The sequence below is a fragment of the Lactuca serriola genome, chromosome 2 (assembly GCF_051521515.1).
Source record: "Lactuca serriola cultivar US96UC23 chromosome 2, Lser_US96UC23_V15, whole genome shotgun sequence".
In the NCBI taxonomy this organism is placed as follows: Eukaryota; Viridiplantae; Streptophyta; class Magnoliopsida; order Asterales; family Asteraceae; genus Lactuca; species Lactuca serriola.
The window spans coordinates 185,903,818-185,929,053 of NC_136409.1; the positions used below are offsets into that span (position 1 = coordinate 185,903,818).

Sequence of the window (25,236 nt, forward strand, 5' to 3'; positions counted from 1 at the left end):
TGATTTTTTTTCAAAATTAAAATGTATCTAAAATTGGTACCAAATGTTACCAGACTAATTTTATTTATTGATAAAACATAAAAATAGATTTCACAAAAATACCAATACTATAACTATAAATTATCCCAAAAATCGGAGGCCCTCCAAGATCGGAGGCCCGGTGCGACCGCACCGCCGGCACCACCCCAGGGCCGCCACTGCTACTAAATCTCTACTCAACCAACATCTTGACAGTCTTTAGAAGCAATGTTAAATTAAGAGGTTTGTTAGTGAACACACTCCTTCCTCCAAAGCTACTTGCACAGATTAGTTAGAATTCTTTCCGGACCTTTAACTCTCTCATTCCCATCTTCTTAATGCTCCATTCACCTCCTCACACTAATATTCGTGCAAACACGTTTAACTAGAGAGTTTAGATGTGATCTAATGCATTCTCTCATTGGTTTTTGGTGCATTTTAGATCCGATTGTCCTTTTTTTTTTGTATCCAATAGCATTTACATTTCTTTATATGACACATAAAATATTCTTTGATACGAAGAAACCACATATCTCAATTTTTTAGTACAAAATAAGTATTAAAGGTTTAAACAATAAAGACACAAACATACTATTTGATATTCGCCCCTACCAACAGAGCCTAGTGGTTGATGTGTTGAATTTTATAAATGAAGTCTAAAGTTGAAACTTTGATACACCGTAAATATAATTAATGCTCTCCGATTTAACCTACACATGATGAGCCCTTGTACATATTCGACGTGGGTTGTAGGTTGTACATACGATGCAATTTATTTATTTATTTATTATTATTATTATTTTTTTACAATTTGATATTCGTGAAATGAGTAACTATATAAAATCACTTTGAAAATATATATTTCAAAAAATTGACTAAAAAGATTTTGACAATAGAGAGTGTCATTGTTGCCCTATTAACTTCTCAATGTTTTTATGAGAACCCGATATTAAATTCAATATTTGCTAGTTTAACAAATTTCATAACGAATGAATAAAAACAATAATCAACATTTTATATTTTATTGTTATTATAATTAATTTAAGCTGTTTAACATGTTTTTCATTATAGTTTTTCTTATATAACATATAATATTTGGTATAAATCAGAATATATCATTTAAACTTTATAATTATTTTTTCCTTATATAATGATAAAAAAACATGTCTCAATCCAATATATATCAAACATGATATATTTTCGATCTTAAATCCTACTTTTTTGTATCATTAATGTAGATTTGTTTTTATTTTAAATTGTTATAAAATATGTTTTTATATTACGTAATAGTCGGTATAAATCAAAATATGTCATTGAGACTATCTTATTTTTTGATTATTAGATTATTAATTTATTACCTCTACTTAATCTGATTTTTATCACAACTTTTTTTTATGTAATACTTGGTATAAATCCGAATATATCATTTAGAAACTTTCACACACACACACATATATATATATATATATATATATATATATATATATATATATATATATATATATATATATAATAATAATAATAATAATAATAATAATAATACAAAGTTGTATCAGTCCGAAATATATCAGATATGACATATTTTTGATCTTAAAATTTGTTTCATTTATATTGTTGTAAAGTAGGGTTTTTTCCTTTATATCGTTACATATTACGTTTTTCTATAACATAATACTCGATATAAATTGAAATATATTATTATGAAGAGCTTAAATATACTTTTATCTATATAATGATACAAATTTTGGTTGATCCAACGTATATCAACATGACATATTTTCAGTCTTAACTTTTTGTTATATCATTATAAAATACATTTTTTAGTGTGTATATATATATATATATATATATATATATATATATATATATATATATATATATATATATATATATATATACTAAAAAATGTATTTTATAATGATATAACAAAAAGTTAAGACTGAAAATATGTCATGTTGATATACGTTGGATCAACCAAAATTTGTATCATTATATAGATAAAAGTATATTTAAGCTCTTCATAATAATATATTTCAAAATTAATTTGGTAAGCAAAAAGTTACAATCCAAAGAAATGCTTCTTGATGTTGCTGTAAAAAATTTAGAAGGGTTAATTAATTATTTTGAAGAATATAGGGAAAGTGGGTTTGACTTTGCTATTAGTGAAGCAAAAGAAATAGCAAATAGTATTAAAGTTAAACCCGAATTTCCTCAAAAACGCAATAAAAAAAGAAAACAACATTTTGATGAAATTCCAAATACCGAAAGAGAACACCAATCTTCTCAAGAAGCATTTAAAAGAGATTATTTTTTTTATTCTTGTTGATATGGCTCTTGTTTAATTAAAAAGTAGATTTGAACAAATGCAATATTTTGAATCGATATTTGGTTTTTTGTTTGATGGTTCCAAATTAGTTTCTTTAGTTGATGATGAATTAAAGAAATGTTGTTTAAATCTTGAGTCCAATTTGAAAAATGGTGCAGATTATGATATTGATGGAGATGGTTTATTCATTGAGTTAAAACTTTTGCAGAAAATGTTGCCGGATGAAGCATACAAAAGTCAAAGTCCTTGGACATCTATTCAAATAATGGAGTATGCAAGAAGAATGGATATGTTCCCTAATGTGTTGGTTGCATATAGGATATTATTGACGGTGCCGGTTACGGTTGCTTCCGCGGAAAGAAGTTTTTCAAAATTGAAGCTTTTGAAATCGTATCTCCGAAGTACCATGGCTCAAGAAAGATTGAATGGATTAGCAATTTTAAGTATTGAAAGTGATTTTCTAAAAAATATTGATTATTGTAAAATAAGAGATGTTTTCGCTTCAAAAAATGCGCGAAGACATCGTTTTAGGTGATTTTTTGTATATTTTGGTTGTGTTATTTGTTTGATTATAAAAATTACTGCATTTTTTATATTAGAAATTACTACATTTGTTTGATTATATGTTTTTGTTATTGTACGTTACACATATAATGGCATAATTTTTTTATCTCGCCCCGGGTAGTAAAAAACAATGGACCGGCCCTATATATATATATATATATATATATATATATATATATATATATATATATATATATATATATATATATATATATATATATATATATTCATTTTACCTTTATAAATAACTCAAGCAAATTATTCTGGTTTTCTTTACTATAACTTTTATTACATAATAATATATTATTGAATCCATTTTTATTTATATTGTTTTAAAATATGTATCTGTTATATTGTTATGAATATCCATTTTTCGAATTATTTTTGTCATGAATTACATTTTTCGTATTACTTAATACTCAATATATTTCAATTTTTCAACATGTCATATTGCTGAAATATGATGTTTGATAGACATTCAAATCCATAACAATCAGATAAGCTAAATGTTATTTTCTATTGAACCTGATAACCAATATTGTCCGTTTTTAAAAAATAATTACATTGTTGCAACTGTTTTCAGGGTTTTCTTTGCTTCACATGAAAATATAAACCCTAATTTATAATAATAAAATATTGAATTGATTGTATTATATCTTAATACTAACCTGGAGAAAATTAAATTTGGCAAATAAAATAATATCTATTTATTTTAGTTTCACACACATATACACACACTCATATATATATATATATATATATATATATATATATATATATATATATATATATATATATATATATATACTTCACTCTTTTTTTTATCTATTTGTTATAATTATGACTATTTAACCGGTTAATCCGGTTGACAACTGATGTAACACTTTTGATTACGTGACATAGCATGATGACATTATGTTATTTGGTTATATTATATTTATGGGTTTCTAAAATGAAAAAAAAAACTAAAATGTAGTGAATTTTATGATAGTCATCCAAAATATAGTGACTTCAGACAAACAATAAACAATTTAGTGATAGTATTTGTTCTCAGAAATTAATGAATTCCCCTCTCTCTCTCTCTCTCTCTCTCTCTCTCTATAGCGTGTGGACGTATATCACTTTGACCAAACCATGTTAAATACCGTGTTTATTTTTTCGTTTGTAGAATTCTCAGTTTTATTTTCGCATGTTTTACTGAAATCGTTTATCATTTGTCTAAAGTTGTTTAACTTGTTTTGTTGAGTTCCCAACAAACTGGTATACGAGTTGTGGTTGAATATGGGAAAGTTAAGATCGAAAAATTCGAAGGTCATGATTTCGGATTCGAAAGAATGCTAATCGGAGACTGTCTTTACTTAAAGAAATTACATGAACCATTGTCCGAAAAGAAATCTGAAGCGATAAAGAAGGATTAGTGGGAATTATTAGATCGACATGTACTTGGTATGATGAGATTATCCTTGGTAAAGAATGTAGCTTGCAACAATGTCAATTTGAAGACTACTCATGGGTCTATCAAGGCGCTTTCTAATATGTATGAAAAACATTCAGCAACAAATAAGGTTTTCTCGATTCGATAGTTGATGAATCTGAAGGCAAAGGATGGTGGCTCAGTTACCAATCATGTTAATGAATTCAATTAAATCATTTCAAGGTTGATTTTGGTTGGTATTGAATTCTTGGATGAAGTCTATGCATTGCTACTATCATCACCTTTTTCTGATAGTTGGTTTGGTACAATAACAACAATTAGCAGCTCAGTTGGATGTGCTAAGCTAGCATTCGAAGACATTCACGATTTAATCCTTAGTGAGGATGTGTGCAGACGGAGTGTTGAAGAAGCTTTTAATAGTCTCTTAAGTACTAAAGACATAGGAGGAGGGTCTAATAAATGGGATGAAGGTAGAGGAAGATCAAAATCGAGAAAAAGAGGTAGATGTAACAACATAAGGGATATCACTAGTTGGAATTACAAAGATAGCGGTCACTTCAGGAATTAGTGTCTGAAGCCTTTGGAAGATACATGCTAGAAGGAGATGAATGTGGCAACTGATTTTGGCGATGACGCACTTGTTTATTGTATCAAAAACTCAATAGAATCGAAAATCATGGAACTCTGGTGCATTGTTTCATGCTAGTTATTCCAAAGATGTAATGCAAAATTTCAAACACTACAATAGGAATGTCAAACTTGTAGATAAAAAGTTCTTAGATATCACATTTGTTGGGGATGTGCTTTTCAATACAAATTTGGGAATGAAATTTACCTTGAAGAATGTCAAGTTTTTTTTATACCTGAAGAGAATATTGATATTAGTAAGGCAACTTGATAATGAGAATCACCATGTTACATTTGGTCATCAACAATGGAAGGTGAATAAAGGGACCTTAATTCTTGCTAAAGGTAAAAAACATGGTATAATATATATGGCGGAGGTTTCTAAAGATGAAACACCTTCTGTAGAAGAAGTATGTAACGACCCGTCTCCGGTATGATAATTCCTTGGTATTTATTTTGAAGTTTTGCAAGAGGGACTCGGCGAGTTCATAGCCTGACTCGCCGAGTAGGGTCGGGATTTCGAGCACGTGATTAGCTGGCGACTCGGCGAGTCTATCCGTCTGGGAGAAACCCTAAATCCCCGGGTTGCCCACTATTTAAGCCACCTTATAGCCCCCAATCTCGCCTCCTTCACCCTCAAAAGCTGTGAGAAAACCCTAATTCGATCTTGAGTGTTTGTTTTAGTGATCTTGTGTGCATTTGTGAAGGCTTGAAGAAGGAGAAGAAGAAAGGAGCAAGGAGAAGGATTTCAGAGCAGAGATTCAAGGGAAAACAAGAGCTCTTTGAGGTATTCTTCCGTTTTCCCTCTCTTTTATGCCTTAAAACCCTTTCTAGATCTTGTTAATGCCTTTCTCAAAGCTTTATGTTGATATGGAAGATCTCTTATGCCGAGATAACCTTAGATCTGTTCATTTAGGAGTTGTAGAGCCCAGATCTATTGCCTTTATGGAGCTATTTTGCATATTAACCCTAGATCTACCCCTTTTAAGCATCTTTTAGCCTTTATTCCCTTGTTCATGTGTTTGTACACGTAAAGTTGGAAACTTTACGTGGTAAATCAGCTTATTGGACTCAGATCTATCATTTGTATGTTTTGGATTCGAGCAGAATCGAGTGTAGAATAGTTGCATGGCGGCGACTCGGCGAGTCGGAAGAACGACTCGGCGAGTCGAGTCGCGAGTCCCCGATTCTTCCTTTTTGAGCGGTGTCGAGTGGGACCAGTGAGTAGTGGAGTGGACTCAGCGAGTTTGAGGGTAGACTCAGTAATGGAGGGACTCGGCGAGTTGTTCATACAACTCAGCGAGTCCAAGGCAATCTTCTTAAGCTCAAGAACAACTCGTCGAGTTGTTCATATGACTCGGCGAGTCGGATGAAGATTTTCTGAGTTCTTGGATCGAATGAGTACTCGTCGAGTCGATGCCATACTCGACGAGTAGTAGCGAGTAGGGTCGAGGAGTAAGAATAGGGACTCGGCGAGTTGGCAGCCCAACTCGGCGAGTCAGGTCAAATGTGGGTTGACTTTGACCGAGAGTTGACTTTGTCTGAGAGTTGACTTTGACCAAGGGTAAAAGAGTCATTTTACCCAATGCAGTGTTTAGTATTTGATTGAGTGTGTTTATGGACTTGTAGCCGGGGAGGCACCGGAGCAGCAACAGTTAGCCCTCAGAGCTATTCACTCAGCAGCCAGTTCACGAGGTGAGTTCCTTTTCAGTAGGAACGGGTCTAAGGTCACAACGCCGACCCGTTTAGCTAATAGTAGTATCCGGATTGTTATCCGATGCAGTAGTTAGCACGTTTGATGCCTTCGTGGCTCAGACAGGATTATGTGTGTTCATGTTAAGTGATACGTTTATGTTATGATCAGTCAGCTTCGGACTATGGTCCGATGTCAGCTTCGGACTTCGGTTCGATGTAGGGGACAAGGTCCCAGTCAGCTTCGGACTTCGGCCCGATGTCAGCTTCGAACTTCGGTTCGATGTAGGGGACAAGGTCCCAGTCAGCTTCGGACTTCGTTCCGATGTCAGCTTCGAACTTAGGTTCGATGTAGGGGACACGGTCCCAGTCAGCTTCGGACTTCGGTCCGATGTCAGCTTCGGTCTCCGGTCCGATGTAGGGGACAAGGTCCCAGTCAGTCAGCTTCGGACTTTGGTCCGATGGAGGGGGCAAGGCCCCAGTATGTGTTTGATATATTATTGTATGGTATGTGGTAATTTGGGGGAGCTCACTAAGCTTCGTGCTTATAGTTTCAGTTTTGGTTTCAGGTACTTCCGCCAGTAGAGGGAAGAGCTCGGGATGATGGCATCGCACACACCACAGCTTCAGCTTTTATCCTGGGAGTTGATTTAGTTCTTGATATTTATATGACATGGATATGATACAATTTTCCGCACAGTGTTTTATTATTTTGAGATACATCATGTATGGTTTTATGATATGACACTCAGATTATGGTTTTTGGTTATGTTGAAAAATGAAATTTTTGGGTCGTATTTTTGAGTCGTTTCAAAGTAGGGGTAAGTAAGGAGGAAATGAAGATGCTAGTCTCCAAAGGAAGAATTCCATATCTGAAGACCGTGACAATTACTTCTCGTGAGCCATATATCCTTGGAAGACAGAAGAAATCCACTTTTATGAAGATAGGTCATCCATCCAAGTCTGAGAAATTGGAGTTAGTTCACTCAGATGTTTACGGTCCCACTTTAGTTTCTTTAATTAGAGGATCTCGATACTATGTTATCTTCATTGATGAATGAACATAAAAAGTTCAGGTTTATTTCTTGAAGCAGAAGTCTGAGGTTTTCAACGCATTCAAGAAATGAAAATCTACTGTAGAGAATGAAATGACCTTGAAGATTAAGTGTTTCAGTTCAAACAATGGGGGCGATTACAACAACAAATAATTTGTTGACTAGTATGCTGACCATGTAATCAAAATTCATATGAGGGTTTTAGAGTCACATCAACATAATAAAGTAACTGAGATGATAAACCATACATTGAACAAGAGGGTGAAGAACATGAGACTTCATGGAGGTTTACCCAAGATATTTTGGGTGGATTTGTTAAACACATCAACATATTTAATCAATAGAGAATCCTCAGTCTTCATAAGGTTCAAAATTCCATAAAAGGAAAGTCAAGGTCATGAGATTTCACTTAGACACTTGAAGGTTTAAAGTTGTGTCTCGTATGTCAAGGTTAAAGGCTCAAAGAGAGACAAGCCAAATGCTAAGGTAATGAAGTGCAGCTTTATAGGCTATGGGTTGGATGACAAGGGTACCACTTGTATGCTAACGGGAATCAAAGTGTTATCAGAAGTTGGGATGTTGTATTCAACGAGAGTGTCTTGTATAAGGAAAGACTTGTAGAAGCATATGAAAAAAAGAAACATTAGGAAGCAAAAAATAAAGCTGGGTTTGAAGATATTTCATATGAATACACTAAAAATCTATTAGTATCGAGATAGGTGAAAGTTTAGGAAACAGTGTGAGCTCAGATAAACCTAGAGATAATAGGAGCATAGGTGATGGTAATTCAGAGGGTAATGTTACAAATTCAGAGGCCTTGAGGATAAAAGACTCCATTAGAGAAAGAACCTCTAGTATTTTTGTATATACACATATGCATACATTTGTTCATATATATGTTTGTGCATACATGCATAAATATATGTGCATATATGGATATACACATATACTTTATGAATGTTTTTTTGCATATGTAGATATATGCACAGGTGCATATGTTGATATAGATATTATGGATATAAACATATTAATTTTTATAAATGTTCTTATATATGTGGATATGTGCATATATTGATATGCACATATGTATTGGATATGTGTATTTGTGTATATATTGATATGTACATATGCATTTTTGTAAATGTTATTGTGTTAATTATTTTTGAATGTTATGTACATTTGGAATAATTTGTTGAGAGCTTTGAAGATAAAAAAATGATAAATTGAAGAAAATATGAAAATATGAGCACGAAGAAATGAATATAGTGTTTGGTTCTATTCCAAAAACCATTTTCTAAAAATGATAAAAACAACAACAAAAGCTTTATAATACGAATACACTTAAAACCATTTTAACCCACCAATGATACTTTTGCATTCATAGAAAGATTAAACCAAGCATATAATGAAAATAATAACAACCTTTGTAGATTTTGAATCCTCACGGTGGGGCTTGACAGTTGATAAATATGGCAAGAGAGACCTAAAGTGGAGTTCCTCTATATGTATCCACCAAGCAAGTGTTAGCTACCAAAGATGTTAGTCTCCTCTTGTATTAAATGCTTCTTAAGCCTTTAAAAACTAATATCAAACTGCTATTAAGGAGAAGCACTTATTAATCACCAACTATCTCACTAGTTCTTTAAAAGAAACCAAGTAGAAGAAAGAAGAAGAATCCATGGTTCTAGAGAGAAAAAAGGAATGATCAACAAAACAACTAGCCATTCATATCTTTATATACTTGTATTCATGTAATAATGAACATAATTCCATTTAAAGTCAAAGCATGTCGATGTAAGGAAGTATGGGTGTGTAAGACATTGCTTCACAAGCAATCTCAAGCATGTAAGCATGCTCTCAACCCTACACACTAAATAGAAGAATGATGTGACTTTCACTAGCTTTTATTTCATAACATGTACAAGTATTAATATTCATGAACTTCAATAGGTCCAAAAATATGTACACAACTTATAAATCATACCTTATAAGTTTCTAGTTGTTTTCTCTCTTGAAAAATATAATTTTCATAAAATAATAATTTCCCAATCAAATAACATTAATTAATAATCACATTCTAATAAATAATCAATAAATGTCTACTTGATATAAGGTGTAACCCTATAGGATTATATGTTATTAGTAAATATCATTTTATAATGATTCTTGAACATAAAGATCTTTTGGATACTTTGAAATTTGTTGTATTTTTTGTTTTCTTTGTTTTATGTTGTACTGACTAAAACAATTAATGTACTATTGCGTTTATGGATAATTGTGAATATATATATATACATATATATATATATATATACACACACACACACACACACTAACTCTTTTTTTCTCTCTCTCTCTCTCTCTCTATATATATATATATATATATATATATATATATATATATATATATATAAGGTGCGACCCAACTAACTCTCTTTCTCTCTCTCTCTCTCTCTCTCTCTATATATATATATATATATATATATATATATATATATATATATATATCTTCAGCATGTAATATGCATTAATTACTTTCTTAAAATAACTAAAATGATTGGTCAAGAATCAATCATACATGCACACAATAGATATTGAAAACAAAATAACCTAACCCTATATATATATATATATATATATATATATATATATATATATATATATATATATATATATATATGGCTCAAATGAAAATAATTATGAAATCAAGAACGCGAGAAAAATTTGGGACACATATTTTCTTTTGCCGCAAAACCCTCATGCATACTGGCGCAACAGAGGAACTTAATATTAATATGTGAATACATATAGGTAACTATATCATCGCATAGTACAAATCTATCGCTTAAGCGTGACAACATACCGGACGACGGGACAGATAATATTCATATATAAATAATCACTTGAAAATATGCATATACTTACGCCAGTACGTGGAGGGTTTTGCGGCAAAAAAAAACATGTGGCCCAGTGCTGGTTGCGTTAGTTGTGGTGGTGATGGTTTATATTCACGTATGGATATTAAGTTTCTTCGTCGTGCCGGTAAGCGGGAGGGTTTTACGGCAAAAAAAATGTGGCCAGATTTATTCTCAAATTTTCATTTATATGATTGTTCTCATTTGAACATAAGTGTGTGTGTGTGTGTGTGTGTCTATATATATATATATATATATATATATATATATATATATATATATATATATATATATATAAGTTCAGGTTAATTTGAGACCATTCTAATTTTGTGAGACCGTGAGACCAAATCTAAAAATAATTTTAAAATGCAAAATAAATGGAAAAATCCAAAAATTCTTTTTTTAAATATTATTTTCGGAACTTGAATTAACTAAAAAAAATAAAAAAATCGCGTTTTTTTTGAAAAATACGTGAAATATTCTAATAGAATATTACAATGTACATATTCTAATAAATAATTTTAAAATGCAAAATAAATGGAAAAATCTAAAAATTCTTTTTTTAAATATTATTTTCGGAACTTGAATTAACTTTAAAAAAATAAAAAAAAATGCCGTTTTTTTTGAAAAATACGTGAAATATTCTAATAGAATATTACACTGTACATATTCTAAAAAATAATTTTAAAATGCAAAATAAATGGAAAAATCCAAAAATTCTTTTTTTAAATATTATTTTCGGAACCTGAATTAACTAAAAAAATAAAAATAAATAAAAAAAATAAAAAAAATAAAAAAATGCGTCTTACGGTCTCACAAAATTAGGCCGTCTCGCATGAACCTAACTATATATATATATATATATATATATATATATATATATATATATATATATTAAATGATGATATTGAAAACTAAAGTTTTAATTTTTTATCATCATGAAATCTTTAATTTTAATCTGAAAACAAATTTATCCGATTTTAATATTGCAAAAACAAAAGGAATATACCATAAGAGTTTTTGTAGAGACTATTGTTGTTTGATTGATTAAATAATAATAAAAAATAATATTAGAGTACATTACTTATTTTTATTGGTCAGTTATCATGTCACAGATAATTGATAAGTAATTTATTTTTTTGAGTATTTTTAAGTTGTTATTTTTGTTAAAACAAAAAATAATAGATAAGTTAATTCTAAAAAAAATAATAAAAAGAAATAAAAAAAATAAAAAAACTACATAGACTAATTTTTCTATGGTTTTTAAAAAATTTCTCAAATATATCCTTAATCAATAATAAAAATAAATCTTCTAATTGCTATATTATTTTATTTTATATATTTCAGCTAACTTATCAGGTCGTATTTACCAAACGTTATTTTTTATCAGCTAAATTATAAGTCAACAGTTAACTTTTTAACTATTATGTCAAACATAATATTAATCTCAAATGACAACTTACTTTCATGTTTTAAGCCAACAGTTAACTTTTCAACTATTATATCAAACATAATATTAATCTTAAATGACAATTTACTTTCAAATTTTCTGAAATAAGCATTTGAAATGCCTATTAGCAAATGTACCATTTTCTGAAATAAGCATTTGAAATGTCTATTAGCAAATTACCATCTTTTTAAGATTGGTATTAACTATTTATTTTTCAATATTGACCGCTTAATATTCTATTGTGTGATAGCATGTTAGCACCTAATCTCAATATCATTTTATTTGTGGTATATCATGTTACCACTACCTAATCTCAATATCATTTTATTTGATACCCTTAATAATATTTAACTTAAAACTTTATTATATTTAACCAACTAATCTGTTTCTTAAATATACAAAATAAAAGAATCATCTATTTTATTGTTTTTTAAATATTAAAAGTATATATTAGATTAATATCGAATATGCCATTTGTTTAAAGATGATAAATTAAATAAGAGTTACGAGGATGGATATATAATTATTGAAAAATAAGCTTGTGAGAAAGCTTTTCTAGTTAGAGATCATATTTAAAGATATATTTTTGAATATGAAGTCGGTAGATATTATTTATCTGTCAAAAATAATAAGTTATAGTGATGGTTAGCCATTATAGATAGTGCTTATTTTGTTTTTTGTATTTTTCTCTTTAAACTCTATCATTCAATAATATTCAATATATATATATATATATATATATATATATATATATATATATATATATATAGGGTTAGGTTATTTTGTTTTCACTATCTATTGTGTGCATGTATGATTGATTATTGATCAATCATTTTAGTTATTTTAAGAAAGTAATTAATGCATATTACATGTTGAAGATATAATGGTTATTAATTACATCTTCAACATTTAATATGCATTAACTACTTTCTTAAAATAATTAAAATGATTGGTTCAGAATCAATCATACATGCACACAATAGATAGTGAAAACATTTGAACCTAACTATATATATATATATATATATATATATATATATATATATATATATATATATATATATATAATCTTAAATTAACTAAATTTTTAAGATGTTTGAACTTTGAAAGCTAAAGTTTTAATATTTGTATGGTCACAAAATATTTAGTTTTAAGTGGAAAACCAATTTATCTAGTTATTCTTAGAATGATAATAAATCAATACTATCATCTACTAATCAATATTCATATGTGTCTAATCTTATATTAGACGTAATCTAGATAAAAAAGGGTCCATATTCGATGCAATCATTGTACCACTTTTAATGGTAAAGAGGAAACATAAGAACATCTCTTTCTAGAATGTTTGTCGAGCAAGGAAATTAGAGCAAAGATTAATGGCTGGTGGAAGGAGTTTTCTCTCAATGCTACCTCTTTAATTTAGTGGTGCGATGAGACTGCTTACATGCAGATGAAGAAGGAAAAAATGATGCTGAGGGTCATTACCAAGACATATTTGTGGTATCTTTTGAATCATATGAATTGAAGGGAAAATGAATTATAAGCCCAACGAAGTTTTCAAACCGTTAAAAAAAACCCCAATTATGTTTTGTCTGTTCAAGAAAACTCAATGAACTTAACATTTTGTCTAAAAAAACCCAACTAACTTACACTTCTCATTTATGGTCAATCGGCTAATGAAAGTCAACGAATGACATGGATTATGACGTGTAATTAAATATCGGAAAATGAATTGTAAGAACAATGAAGTTTCAAAACCGTTCACAAAACCCCAATCATGTTTTGTTTGTTGAAAAAAACTCAACAAACTTACACTTTTGTTCAATTCTCATTAGAGGCAACCAGATTCATTAGGTATACAACTAGTTGACAAATGACATGACATTATATTTAATAACATGGAATAAACAGATTAGAATTGCCCTTTATATCTCGATTTAGGGTTTGGAGAAGAGAAAAACAAACGACGTCTATGTTCGATCTCTTGTAATAACTATTTCTTCTTCTTCTTCTTCTTCCTCTCAATCGCTGATGTCCAACTCAAGATCTACAAAGAAGATATTGGATGATGCAATCTCTTGTGGATGTAGACGCCCTTCTCGAATTTGGACATCTAGAATGGAGTATCATCCAGAGATAATGTTTAGGGCTTGTTCGAACAGATGGGTAAGTGTAACTGAAAGCTTTATCATGTCCATATTTGTTTTGTTTTTGAAAGAAACCAAACAAATAGATAGAATATGAACATGATAAAGCTTTCAGTTACACTTACCCATCTGTTCGAACAAGCCCTGAACTTTGTTCGAAAAAACCCTAAACTTTTTTCTCTGGATGATCCTCCGTTCTAGATGTCCAAATCCAAGAAGGGCGTCTACATCCACAAGGTTTTTCATCGTCAAATATATTTTTTATAGATCTTGAGTTGGACATCAACGATTGAGAGAAAGAATAAAAAATAGCTATTACAAGAGATCGAACACAGACACCGTTCGCTTTTCTCTTCTCCAATCCCTAAATCGATATATAAAGTGCAATTGTAATTTGTTTATTCCATGTCATTAAATATAATGCCATGTCATTTGCCAACTAGGTGTATACGTAATGAATCTGGTTGCCTTTAATGAGAACTGAACAAAAATGTAAGTTTGTTGGGTTTTTTTCAACAAACAAAACATGATTGATGTTTTTTGAATGGTCTTGAAATTTCGTTGGTCTTACAAGTCATTTTTCGATATTTAATTACACGTCATAAGCCATGTCATTCGTTGATTTTCATTAACCGGTTGACCCTAAATAAGAAGTGAATGGAAGTGCAAGTTAGTTAGGCTTTTTTAGACAAAATGTTAAGTTTGTTGAGTTTTCTTGAACATACAACATAATTGAGTTTTTTGAACAGTTTGAAAACTTCGTTGGACTTATATGTCATTTTCCTATTGAATTGAATAGTCTTTAACAACAAATTGGCTTTTTTTTTTCCCATGAATTGAATTGTCTTTTAACAACAAATTGGCTTGTTTTAGACGTGAAAATTGTTGCTTTTTATTGGCTCAAGTCTAGAGAGGGGTTAAGGTTAGTTTGGGAGAGTCGGTTGAAGATCCAATGTCCGTTGTGTTGTAACCTTCCCCTAGCATCTTGTTAGCGTTTCTGATTATATTTCTAGATGTTAAAAAAAATGATATTTATTTTATTATAATTTTAATAATAAATAGATAAATTTGTTTTCCGATTAAAATTAAAGATTTCATGATAATAAAAAAAATTAAAACTTTCGTCTTCAAACATCTTAAAAATTTAGTTAATTTAAGATTAAAAACATAAAATTGATTTTATTATCATAATAACTAATTGTATAAAAGGTTTTAACATTTATTAATATGTTTGGTATCTTTGTTACATTTTAATAATGTAGCAGTTAGAATAATCACTATCAGCCAATTCAGAACTAACAATATCCACACGACACTAATCTCAATGTACGTACCTTATCTTTCTGATCAACAGGAGGCATGTTCCGGCCAAAAAAACTTCCTTCACCACCGGCACCTTCATTGAAAGGATCAGTGAACTTTCCATCGGCTGTTCTGAACGGAAAGTCAGCAGCATTGAACCGAACACCCACAGGAGTTTTCCCAACGTTGACTAAATTATACTTGTCATGAAGACGCCGGCGTATAGCCAAGTACGACAGTCCCAAGAAAACCGGCAGACGGTGCCACCCGATGCCTGACTTGTCAACGCCGTGAACGTTCTGTACAGATGATTGATCAACTTTTGTGTGGAATTAATCAAGATTTAATTAAGCAACATGCATGCAGCATGAGAATACGTACCAGGAAGAGAACTTTGTCTGTCAGTGTCATTCTTTGAAAGACTCCATGGAAATCAGCATGGATGAAGTTCTTGATAGGTGAAAGAAGATGAGATTTTGCAGAAGACATGAAAGGGATCATGGGTTTGGTGGTGCGATTTACAACAATATCATAGCCCTATATATTAGCTGTGTTTGTGTGTTTGGGTCTTCAAAATAATAGTAAAAAATTGACTGGAAATGAAGATGAGATTGGTACAGGAAGGCGGTATCCGAAAGAACCAGAATTGGCGACTTTTTAACTCGAGATTGTACAACTAGACGTCATTATAACCACTAGAAGGGTTAGATCAATGGATAGGTTAAAATATATAATATATAGTAAACATAGCATATATTTAAATTGCATACAAAAATCATGTCGAACTTTTACTTCGAATTTAAAATAAAGTCGACTTAAACGTATTCTTGTTCATTTTAGTTTCATAACATATTATTATTTTACCTCAAAATACTATATTTCAACTTTCGATGGTAGATACATTAATGTAACTATGTCGTACTTAATATATGTGTGTTAGAGTTTAAGCACTTTAACAAATGATAAAAGATTTCACACAAAGTGATAATCCATAATGAAAAACAAGAACACAATCAATTTATGTGGTTCATGTGATCAGAATGATTGACTATGTCCATGATGATCACGAGAGCAAAAGATTTTATTGCTTTATGCCGAATGAATTTTTGATGCATTAGGTTACACAAATTTAAGAGGTATAAATACTAGTTGGTTGATTTAAAACTCTCAATAAAGCCAAACCTAAGTAACTCTAACAATAGCTGGCCCATGACGATAATGAAGGTGAATATGATATAAGAACAAACCTATAAATAATATATTCTTGGGGAGCTTCCCATGTCCCTCGCAAGGAATGCGACCCCATGCTTGGTCTGCCTAACGACTATATATGGTCAAATGGTGAATCAGTCTTCACAACATAATAATTTCCCACTGAGAGGATGACAAACAAAATTACTCTCATCCAATCTAAAAAATATGTAACCTCCTTTATATATCTCTTTCTTTCTCTTTATTTCTTTCTTTCTCTCTCTCTCTCTCTCTCTTTATATATATATATATATATATATATATATATATATATATATATATAGGGTTATATTATTTTGTTTTCACTATCTATTGTGTGCATATATGATTGATTATGGACCAATCATTTTAGTTATTTTAAGAAAGTAATTAATGCATATTACATGTTGAAGACATAATGGATATTAATTACATCTTCAGCATTTAATATACATTAATTACTTTCTTAAAATAACTAAAATGATTGGTCCAGAATCAATCATACATGCACACAATAGATAGTGAAAACATTTGAACCTAACTCTCTCTCTCTCTCTCTCTCTCTCTCTCTATATATATATATATATATATATATCCGATCCACGCCTTATATTCAACTTTAAATACCAGGAAGGTCAGTTGAACGCGTACACATTTAAAAGCATTAATATAAATCATTTCAACCAGAGAAGCACTCGAAACAACCTGGGAAGTTGAATCATATGGAATAGGATTAACAATAATGACCGTTATCTCCGTGTGGGATGTACGAAATACTCTACATCTAGCACCAAATAACTTGCGTTGGAAAACAACCATAGCAAAAGGGATGGCTACAGAGGTTTCTTTTGGATGCATATCAACAACAACTTGGTTCAATAACTAAGAACCCTCCACTTCTTTTGATCCCATAATATCGATAGAAGAAGTGGAAAGAGAGTCCTCGACATGCAACAATTTTGGGTTTGAAGTAATCGGGCACTCATGAAGCTTAACTACTTCGTTTGGAACCACATGCAAAACGGGAACTGTATCCTCAGTCTGGGGTTTCGAAGTTAAAGCTTCATTAAGCGTTTCTTATTCTCCACAACCCGTATAGTCCTTTTTTGCTTTAGAGGAGGAAGGTCAATCGCGGGCTCGTAACGGTACGTTACATCTTCCAAAGGTAGGGTTCTTTTCCCTAGACACATCTAGCCCTAATTTCCTCTTCGAGGAAAGCTTTTTCCAAACACCTAGGACGAAGAAGAGGGTGGTTTCCCACTAGCATGCTTTGCCTCAATAATTTCATGGATAACCTTCAGGGAAACAAAAATGGAATCGTTACCTGAGGCATTAAAGGAAGAATCCATGCTTGACTTCGATTGAATGGGGGAATTTGGAGTAGAAGCATCTTCCACCACTTGACTGGAACTGGCAAGCCGTTTCTTATGCAACCGCTCAACAGTTTTTCTATCTATGGTATGCAAATGTCGTTTCCTCAACTTATTCCAATGGGAGCTCAAACTAGCAATCCATAACATCGTCTCGTTAGGATCCGAACATTTCACATAATTTACAAAAATACGATCTACGATAACCCGCTTATCGTCACTCAACTCAGGAGCCGCATCGGCAACTATATCAGCCCAGACACCATAAGTCATAAGGACCGCGAAAGTAGAGGCGTGAACAAAGAAGAATTCTTCCTTCCGCCTCTTAATTGAAGTTATGAGTCCATCAAGCACATACCAAAAAATAGTTATGGGCTTAGACAATTAATCCAACAGTCTCCCACTTGGATAAGTCTAATAACTATTATTACGTACGACTTCAGAATCTGATTAGCAATCGTAGCTTTCAAAAGCCGTTGTTGGACTTTGATCTTATCAGCAATGCGTCCTTTAGATAAGGGATCATATATTTCTCCATTCTCAAGATATCGTATAGACATAAGACATGGATTATTATCATTCTCTTTGTCTATGTGTTGTTTCCCGATTTCCGATTTAATACGACTTACAATAGACTTCAGTTGAACACATCAACTTAGTCCAGGCTTGGCCAAACGCTTAGGTGTCATCACTAAATCATCGAGGGGCCCACATATATCACTTTTATCCCACTTTGGGTAAAAGGAACGGATAAACGTCGACTCATATGCTTGCACTATTTACTCATCAAATCACACACAACAATACGTTTTATAACATTAAGTTACTGATGCGTTTACGTATTATCAATGTACAACCGATTCTTAAACAACAACTCATATCTCTCAGTTTCAAGAATATAAGATATTATCGTCTCACAATCACTCGTGATAAAATCTATGAAGTGATTCACGTGAGCGTGAGTTTAATCAAATACTCAAATCTTATTTCAGGAGCACTCATGAATACTGCACCAAACTTTTGCTATGTCTAAACACTTTAGACAATCTACAGTCGGATTCATGACATTCTTACCTCATTACCTACTTCCAAAGTATGATTGACTGTGGATGTTTGAATAACCTAGTTATTCTGGAAGTCAAAACATGTGAAGTGAAACAGAAGAATAATCGAATCTAATATGGCCTCAACACTTTGAGTATAAATAAAACACTTATTATTTAATCACCATATTGATTAGACATTATTCATTATATAATGTTTCGGATAATCAACTTAATACTTGAATTATAACTTTAATTATCCCATGCTCCAATCATACATACTATGTTTACATCTGGTCCTTACTTTGTGAAATAGATCAATTGAATACATTTCCAATTAATGCTCATTTCACAATCCCTAATCCTTATCACTAGTGTAAGAATACCTAATTCTTGCTACTAGTAGAATGTGTTAGATTCTAAACTATCATGCAATGATCATTTTGTAATCTCGAGACACAAAAGTCACAGAAACTTGGTCATATGAGTTGATACGGACCTGACACAACCACATGCTATTATATATATATATATATATATATATATATATATATATATATATATATATATATATATATATATATATATATGCGTGTGTGTGTGATATGTGATATTTTGGGAACTCACTAAGCTCTGTGCTTACGGTTTATTGTTTATAATTTCGGGTACTTCTGGTATAAAAAAGAAGGATCCGACGTGACTACAATGCATTCACCCATGTTTCTGCAACTTATTGATTTTGGGATTGTACTTTGATACCATGATGCATTTTTGAATGATTGGTAATAGTAATTGAATTAAAAGTGAAATTTTTACCTTACAAATTTTGAAATGTTACAAAATTATAATCATCTTTCTCAAACAATGATCACCATTAATTCCATGTGATATTCAAGTGTTCCTCCTCAGGATCTAGGATATAAGTTTCGAGTTGTTTGGTTGGTGTACATAACAATTAACAGTACTAGCTTTCATTCACCATGGTTGTAAATAAAATTTTCCGTTTAGAATTATATGAATTTATTCCTATTTATTTTGAGCTAAACATTTAATATAAAAAATTATCATTTACCACATGTACGGACATGTGGTTTGATTTACCATTTAAACAATTTCTTTTCAGAAGATCCATGCAATAAGTAAACCCTAATACATATATATACAAAACATGAATAATTACTTAATTAGGGACACGAAAATATATTGGTATAGGATTATGTGATTCTGGTGCAGCATCCCAAACAGAAAAAGCACTCGTTGAGTTCATCCAACGATCGGTCATTCCCAGATAGTGCCGATCCAACACATCTTTCAAACTCTCGGTTGTGTTCACCCATTCAAACCCTTTCTTCGTGTACACATCTTCGTTAAAGTCACTTGTGAAAAATCTATCTGCCTCGAGTCTCCTACAATTGATGCACAAGTAAATTAAAGAACCAATTAGTATATTCATATATATGGTTTCTTTATTTTTAGTTTTTATATTTTCCATGTGTTTGAGTTAATTATACCTTGATGCCATGATTAAGAAAATTATAAACGCAGTCTCACTGATGGCAAACCCTTTGATCTTTTTCTCTGCCGCCATTCCTACCAAAAGATCGAGTTGCTCCACATCATCACCATACACGTCATGCAATGTGTCAATAGCTTCTATATCGTCCGTTAGATCATCCCATTTTGAGATCGGGATCAAGAGTAGTGATCTACGGAAGTCATTGTATCTTGCTACATTCCTTTCCCTATCCCTATAAACTGCATTATCATGCATGTATTAATTAGGACCAAAACCATTATCCCAACTGTAATTGTTTTTATATAAAATTTCAATATGCTAGACTTGGTACGTATGAACAATATTAAAATTAAAAACCATAATATTATGTGAAAGAAAGATGATACTTACTATCGAGTGATGCTAAGTCGATATGATCTGGGCGATCTGTGCCATCAACGTTTTGAGGTACAATGTTCCTCAACCACACCGGATAATTCCATAACTCAAGTGCCCCACATGCTTGATGCCCCATTGATACCATTTGTGTTGTAAATCCAATATCTAACAATTCCTTTTCCCCACTCTTTCCAATCAAATTTATCATATCAATCCTGTAAAAGTTATTCTAATTATTCCGAAAATCCATTAAAAGTATTTTTTTGAAGGAGAAAATTACTCTAGCAGATAATTTTTATCATTGCATAATGAGATATGCATGATGTTTAAAAATCATAGCGATAGACTTGGTCCAGTTTATAAGTTTCGGATTCATATATATCCTAGACACAATTTTGAGTGAGAGTACATGCATATTCGACGTCAATTCACATGGGTCCAAATTAAAGAGTCTTACGTTTTGCTCAATTTTGGAGATTTATTAGGCCCTGGCTTTGAATTGACATCCCTAATGAAGAGTTGATCAGGTAAGAGAGAATGCATTCTGTAAACACTCGTAAATTCTTCTGTTAGTGAGTAAGGTACACCATGATTAACGGGTTCCTTTAACCCTACAAGACCTCCCAAAATGGCTCCTCCAACATGCCCAAATGTGTCCTTGAATCTTTTTCCTAATAGCCCATACCTGTAATTGAATATTTTCAAGAGAATTTCACGTTACAATATTTTAACAATAGTATATTCTAGCTAAAAGAAAAACAGGTTTATTACCAGTTAGCTCTCATTCCAGCGACAAGTGTGTCGGTTTTGAGAAGCTCAATAGTCCAATCAATGGTGTGTATCTTTGCAATAACTGCCGAAGTTACCAGTCTTGCGTGACGATACAGATCTTCATCTTCCAAATAATGATATTCTTTCTGATTACCATAAATATATATTAATATAAGTAAGAAATATATATAGTACTAGTGAGTTAGTGTACCTTTAATGCATCACAAACGGCGTTGTGCTCGAGGATGAATAGTGCTTGCAAGGTTGATACCCCAATCCAACTGTTACGAACGTCGCCGGCGATGGGCAATCCGTCGGTGTTATGTTGCAGGAGGCCGTCTTTTTCGATCTTCAACTTTCCATCTTTGAATGTTCTCACTTGGCGCATCTTCTTCGAATTGCTTCCATATACTACACTCCCGTCCCTGTATGTATTATGTATCCCAAGCTCTGTTAATTACTTCATATTACGCAAAAATGTTTGGGTGTTTTTTAATTGATATAAACCTAAATCTGGGTGGGGCGTTAGTTATTCGATTGATAATTCACAATTTTTAATTCATGAACTATCTATATTTTGAGTTTTAAATTATATGAACATTTACTTTCAAAGCTACAACTATTTGGTTCAAGGTATATATGTATATTGAAAGAGAACGAAGAGAATAAAAGCGTCGCTAAAAATCATACCACCATGGAGTTCTGATGTTACGATGACCTTTCTTAATGTCGGGCAAACCAGTATCAACTTCTTTAGTCTTGTAAAATTTGATGGATGTAAGAGGACATTCATTCGCAACTTCCACGGGTGCCTTGAGTTCAATCTGCATACGATGCAAAAGCATGATCAGGTTCTAATACTCATGCCTCATGTATTGTGCATTAGAGTTTAATTATGGGTTTACATGCAATATATATTCTTGCATAAATGTATATATGTTGGTCAAACCTGTTGTGTTGACTCGAGGTGATCGATCCAATCATGAATCATGAACTGAATCCAAGAAGCAGCAATCATGTTGAACTGTTTTCCAGTGTCTTTAAGTTCTCTGCGTGCTAGAAGCTTTGTTGCCACCACCATAGGATCTGGCTTCAATAGCTGCACAATATTAACTAGAGCTTAAATGTCTTCATCTCACATTGTATCTCATAAAACTTCTGTTATCGCTTTTGAAAAACTACATAACCTAAAGTTATCTAAACAAGTCATTCTAGGAAATTCAACAGCAACAACAATACCCTATTCCCATGACCTGGACCTTCATCCATCTTTTTCAAATCTATTGTACTTGATATCATATGAAAAAAACCGTACTTACATTCTTTTTTATTATAATTAAATTAATATCATATGAGATAGATATTGCAAATTAACATTTTCTTTTATCATTTTAGCTATAGATGTTGGAACAACTAATCATACTATTACAACTATATACTAATTATTTTATTTTTATTTAGTTTTAGTAAAATTAAGATCACTTGTTAATTAACTCCGTACACACAAACACAAGAGGCATACGATTTGACGAATAGGAAAGCATAATTATTTCTTATGCCTGAATAAAAATATAAATCATATATACTTACATATTTACATATTTATGTAGAACTCTATGTAGAACTCGACATTTAATTAATAAAATTGGCGTTGTTTAGTTGGATAAAACATAAAGTAAAGTACACAAACTTAACTGGACTATATTGTGTGATCCTCCTTTAATATTTTGTAATCATTTTGTATTTTTTTTTTGCCATGCCTCTTCTTTTGACAGTGGGTTTTAATATAATTCCGTCCTTAAAAAAATGATTGCTCGTGTAATCATCACTTAAATTAGTGAACTAATTAATAACTTGAAAAAAAAGTAATTTAACCAAATAATAAAAAAAACTCCCATAGTGATCAAATACATCATTGTCTATGTGACAGGATTGTTCCAACTTTTCCATTAATTATATATCGCATTCGCAGTACGTAATTGCATAAAAAGTTTTATTAATAAATATTAAAATTGCTATATATTGACCCTACCTCCCTACATGGCGTATTGATTTATATTTAATCATTTAATGCGTAAAGTTGAAGTAGTAGTTCGAATGATTACTATCCACTGATAGAGTACAAATGAATCAGGAATACGCACGAGTTGAATCTTCGTGGACCTTGCTTCTTATAATAATCTTGTACGTATTGTATATTTATTTAACACTTGTATTTTTTAAACAATCTACACATGTCTTTATCATTTTCAAAAAAGATTATGTTTTTAATTTTTCTTCTTAAAACACCCCAATATATATATATATATATATATATATATATATATATATATATATATATATATATATATATATATATATATATATAAAATTAATATCAAATTATATCGATCTATTAAATGATGCACATGTATAGAAGTAAAACTTCATGAAATTATTTTGATCGAACAAGACGTATTCATGTGTATAATTCTTCAACATACCTTATCTTTCTGATCAGCAGAAGGCATGTTCCTGCCAAAGAAAGACCCTTGACTTCCGGCATCTTCCTTTAACGGATCATTGAACTTTCCGTTGGCAGACCTGAAAGCAAAGTCACTGGGATTGAATCGGGACCCCACAGGAGTTTTCCCCACGTTCATCAAGTTGTACTCCTCATGAAGACGCCGGCGTATAGCCAAGTAGAATAGCCCCAAGAACACCGGCAAACGGTGCCACCCTATCCCTGACTTATCAACACTATGAATTATCTGCATAGAAAATAAATTAATCCCTTCAGAATTAATACAGTACTATTCTCTTGAAGTGATTAAGGATCTAGAATTCTAGATAACAACATGCATGCAGAATTTCAGATACCTACCAGAAAGAGAAACTTGTTGACGAGTGTCATTGTTTGAAAGATTTGGTGAAAGTCGGGATGGATGAAGTGTTCCATAGGCGAAATGAGAAGAGATTTCGCAGAAGACATAAATGAAATCATATTGGTTGATTAGAGTGTTTGAGCTGTTAGGTAGGTATACAAACACGAATGAAGATGTACTATTTATATACTTAGTATTAGCTAGCAAGGGAGTGGGTGAGAATGGGTTGACTTGAAATATTCAACAAAATGAAACAAGAAAATGACGAAGAATTAAGAGATTTAGTCCATAGTCCATACAGGAAACTCAAACTCGTGTTCCTACTGATAACCACAACTTGCTCATTTTTGAAGTCCAGCTTGTACAAATGGGTATAAAACCACGACTGACTTGGTAAAAATTTGCAATACGTTTTCTATTTCATCACTAATGAGAAGGATCAATCAAGCTGACCAACAAAATAACAAGTTAATTAATCAAATAAACTATAGTTCCAATATATATATATATATATATATATATATATATATATA

General features: G+C 31.4%; 2 protein-coding genes across 2 annotated transcripts in view; both read right to left on the reverse strand.

Annotated features, from left to right (window-relative positions):
- The window catches only part of LOC145087724 (alpha-dioxygenase PIOX-like), a 23,195-nt gene extending 6,990 nt beyond the window's left edge, over positions 1–16,205 (reverse strand). The window contains exons 1-2 of the mRNA XM_079025767.1: positions 15,913–16,205; positions 15,564–15,830 (exon numbers count right to left, since the gene is read on the reverse strand). Coding sequence (XP_078881893.1) covers positions 15,564–15,830; positions 15,913–16,032 — 387 coding nt within the window. The 5' untranslated portion in view covers positions 16,033–16,205. The remainder of the gene's footprint in view (positions 1–15,563; positions 15,831–15,912) is intronic.
- A 3,948-nt stretch (positions 16,206–20,153) lies between these two features.
- LOC145087725 (alpha-dioxygenase PIOX-like) lies at positions 20,154–24,991 on the reverse strand. The gene is made up of 10 exons (XM_079025768.1): positions 24,703–24,991; positions 24,323–24,589; positions 22,789–22,938; positions 22,530–22,663; positions 22,051–22,264; positions 21,840–21,985; positions 21,526–21,753; positions 21,081–21,283; positions 20,686–20,929; positions 20,154–20,580 (listed from the first exon to the last, which is right to left on the reverse strand). Exons 1-10 carry the CDS (start codon positions 24,820–24,822, stop codon positions 20,355–20,357), a joined length of 1,932 nt encoding a protein of 643 aa, XP_078881894.1. The 5' UTR covers positions 24,823–24,991; the 3' UTR covers positions 20,154–20,354.
- Positions 24,992–25,236: the final 245 nt, after the last annotated feature.

Bases quoted from the DNA above. Each gene is read 5' to 3' on its own strand.
- LOC145087725 (XM_079025768.1), bottom strand. From the start codon at position 24,822: ATGATTTCATTTATGTCTTCTGCGAAATCTCTTCTCATTTCGCCTATG. The intron at 22,939-24,322 runs GTATGTTGAAGA...AATATTGTGCAG, and splicing joins CTGCTGATCAGAAAGATAAG to CTATTGAAGCCAGATCCTAT. The intron at 22,265-22,529 runs GTATGATTTTTA...TAATACATACAG, and splicing joins AACATCAGAACTCCATGGTG to GGACGGGAGTGTAGTATATG.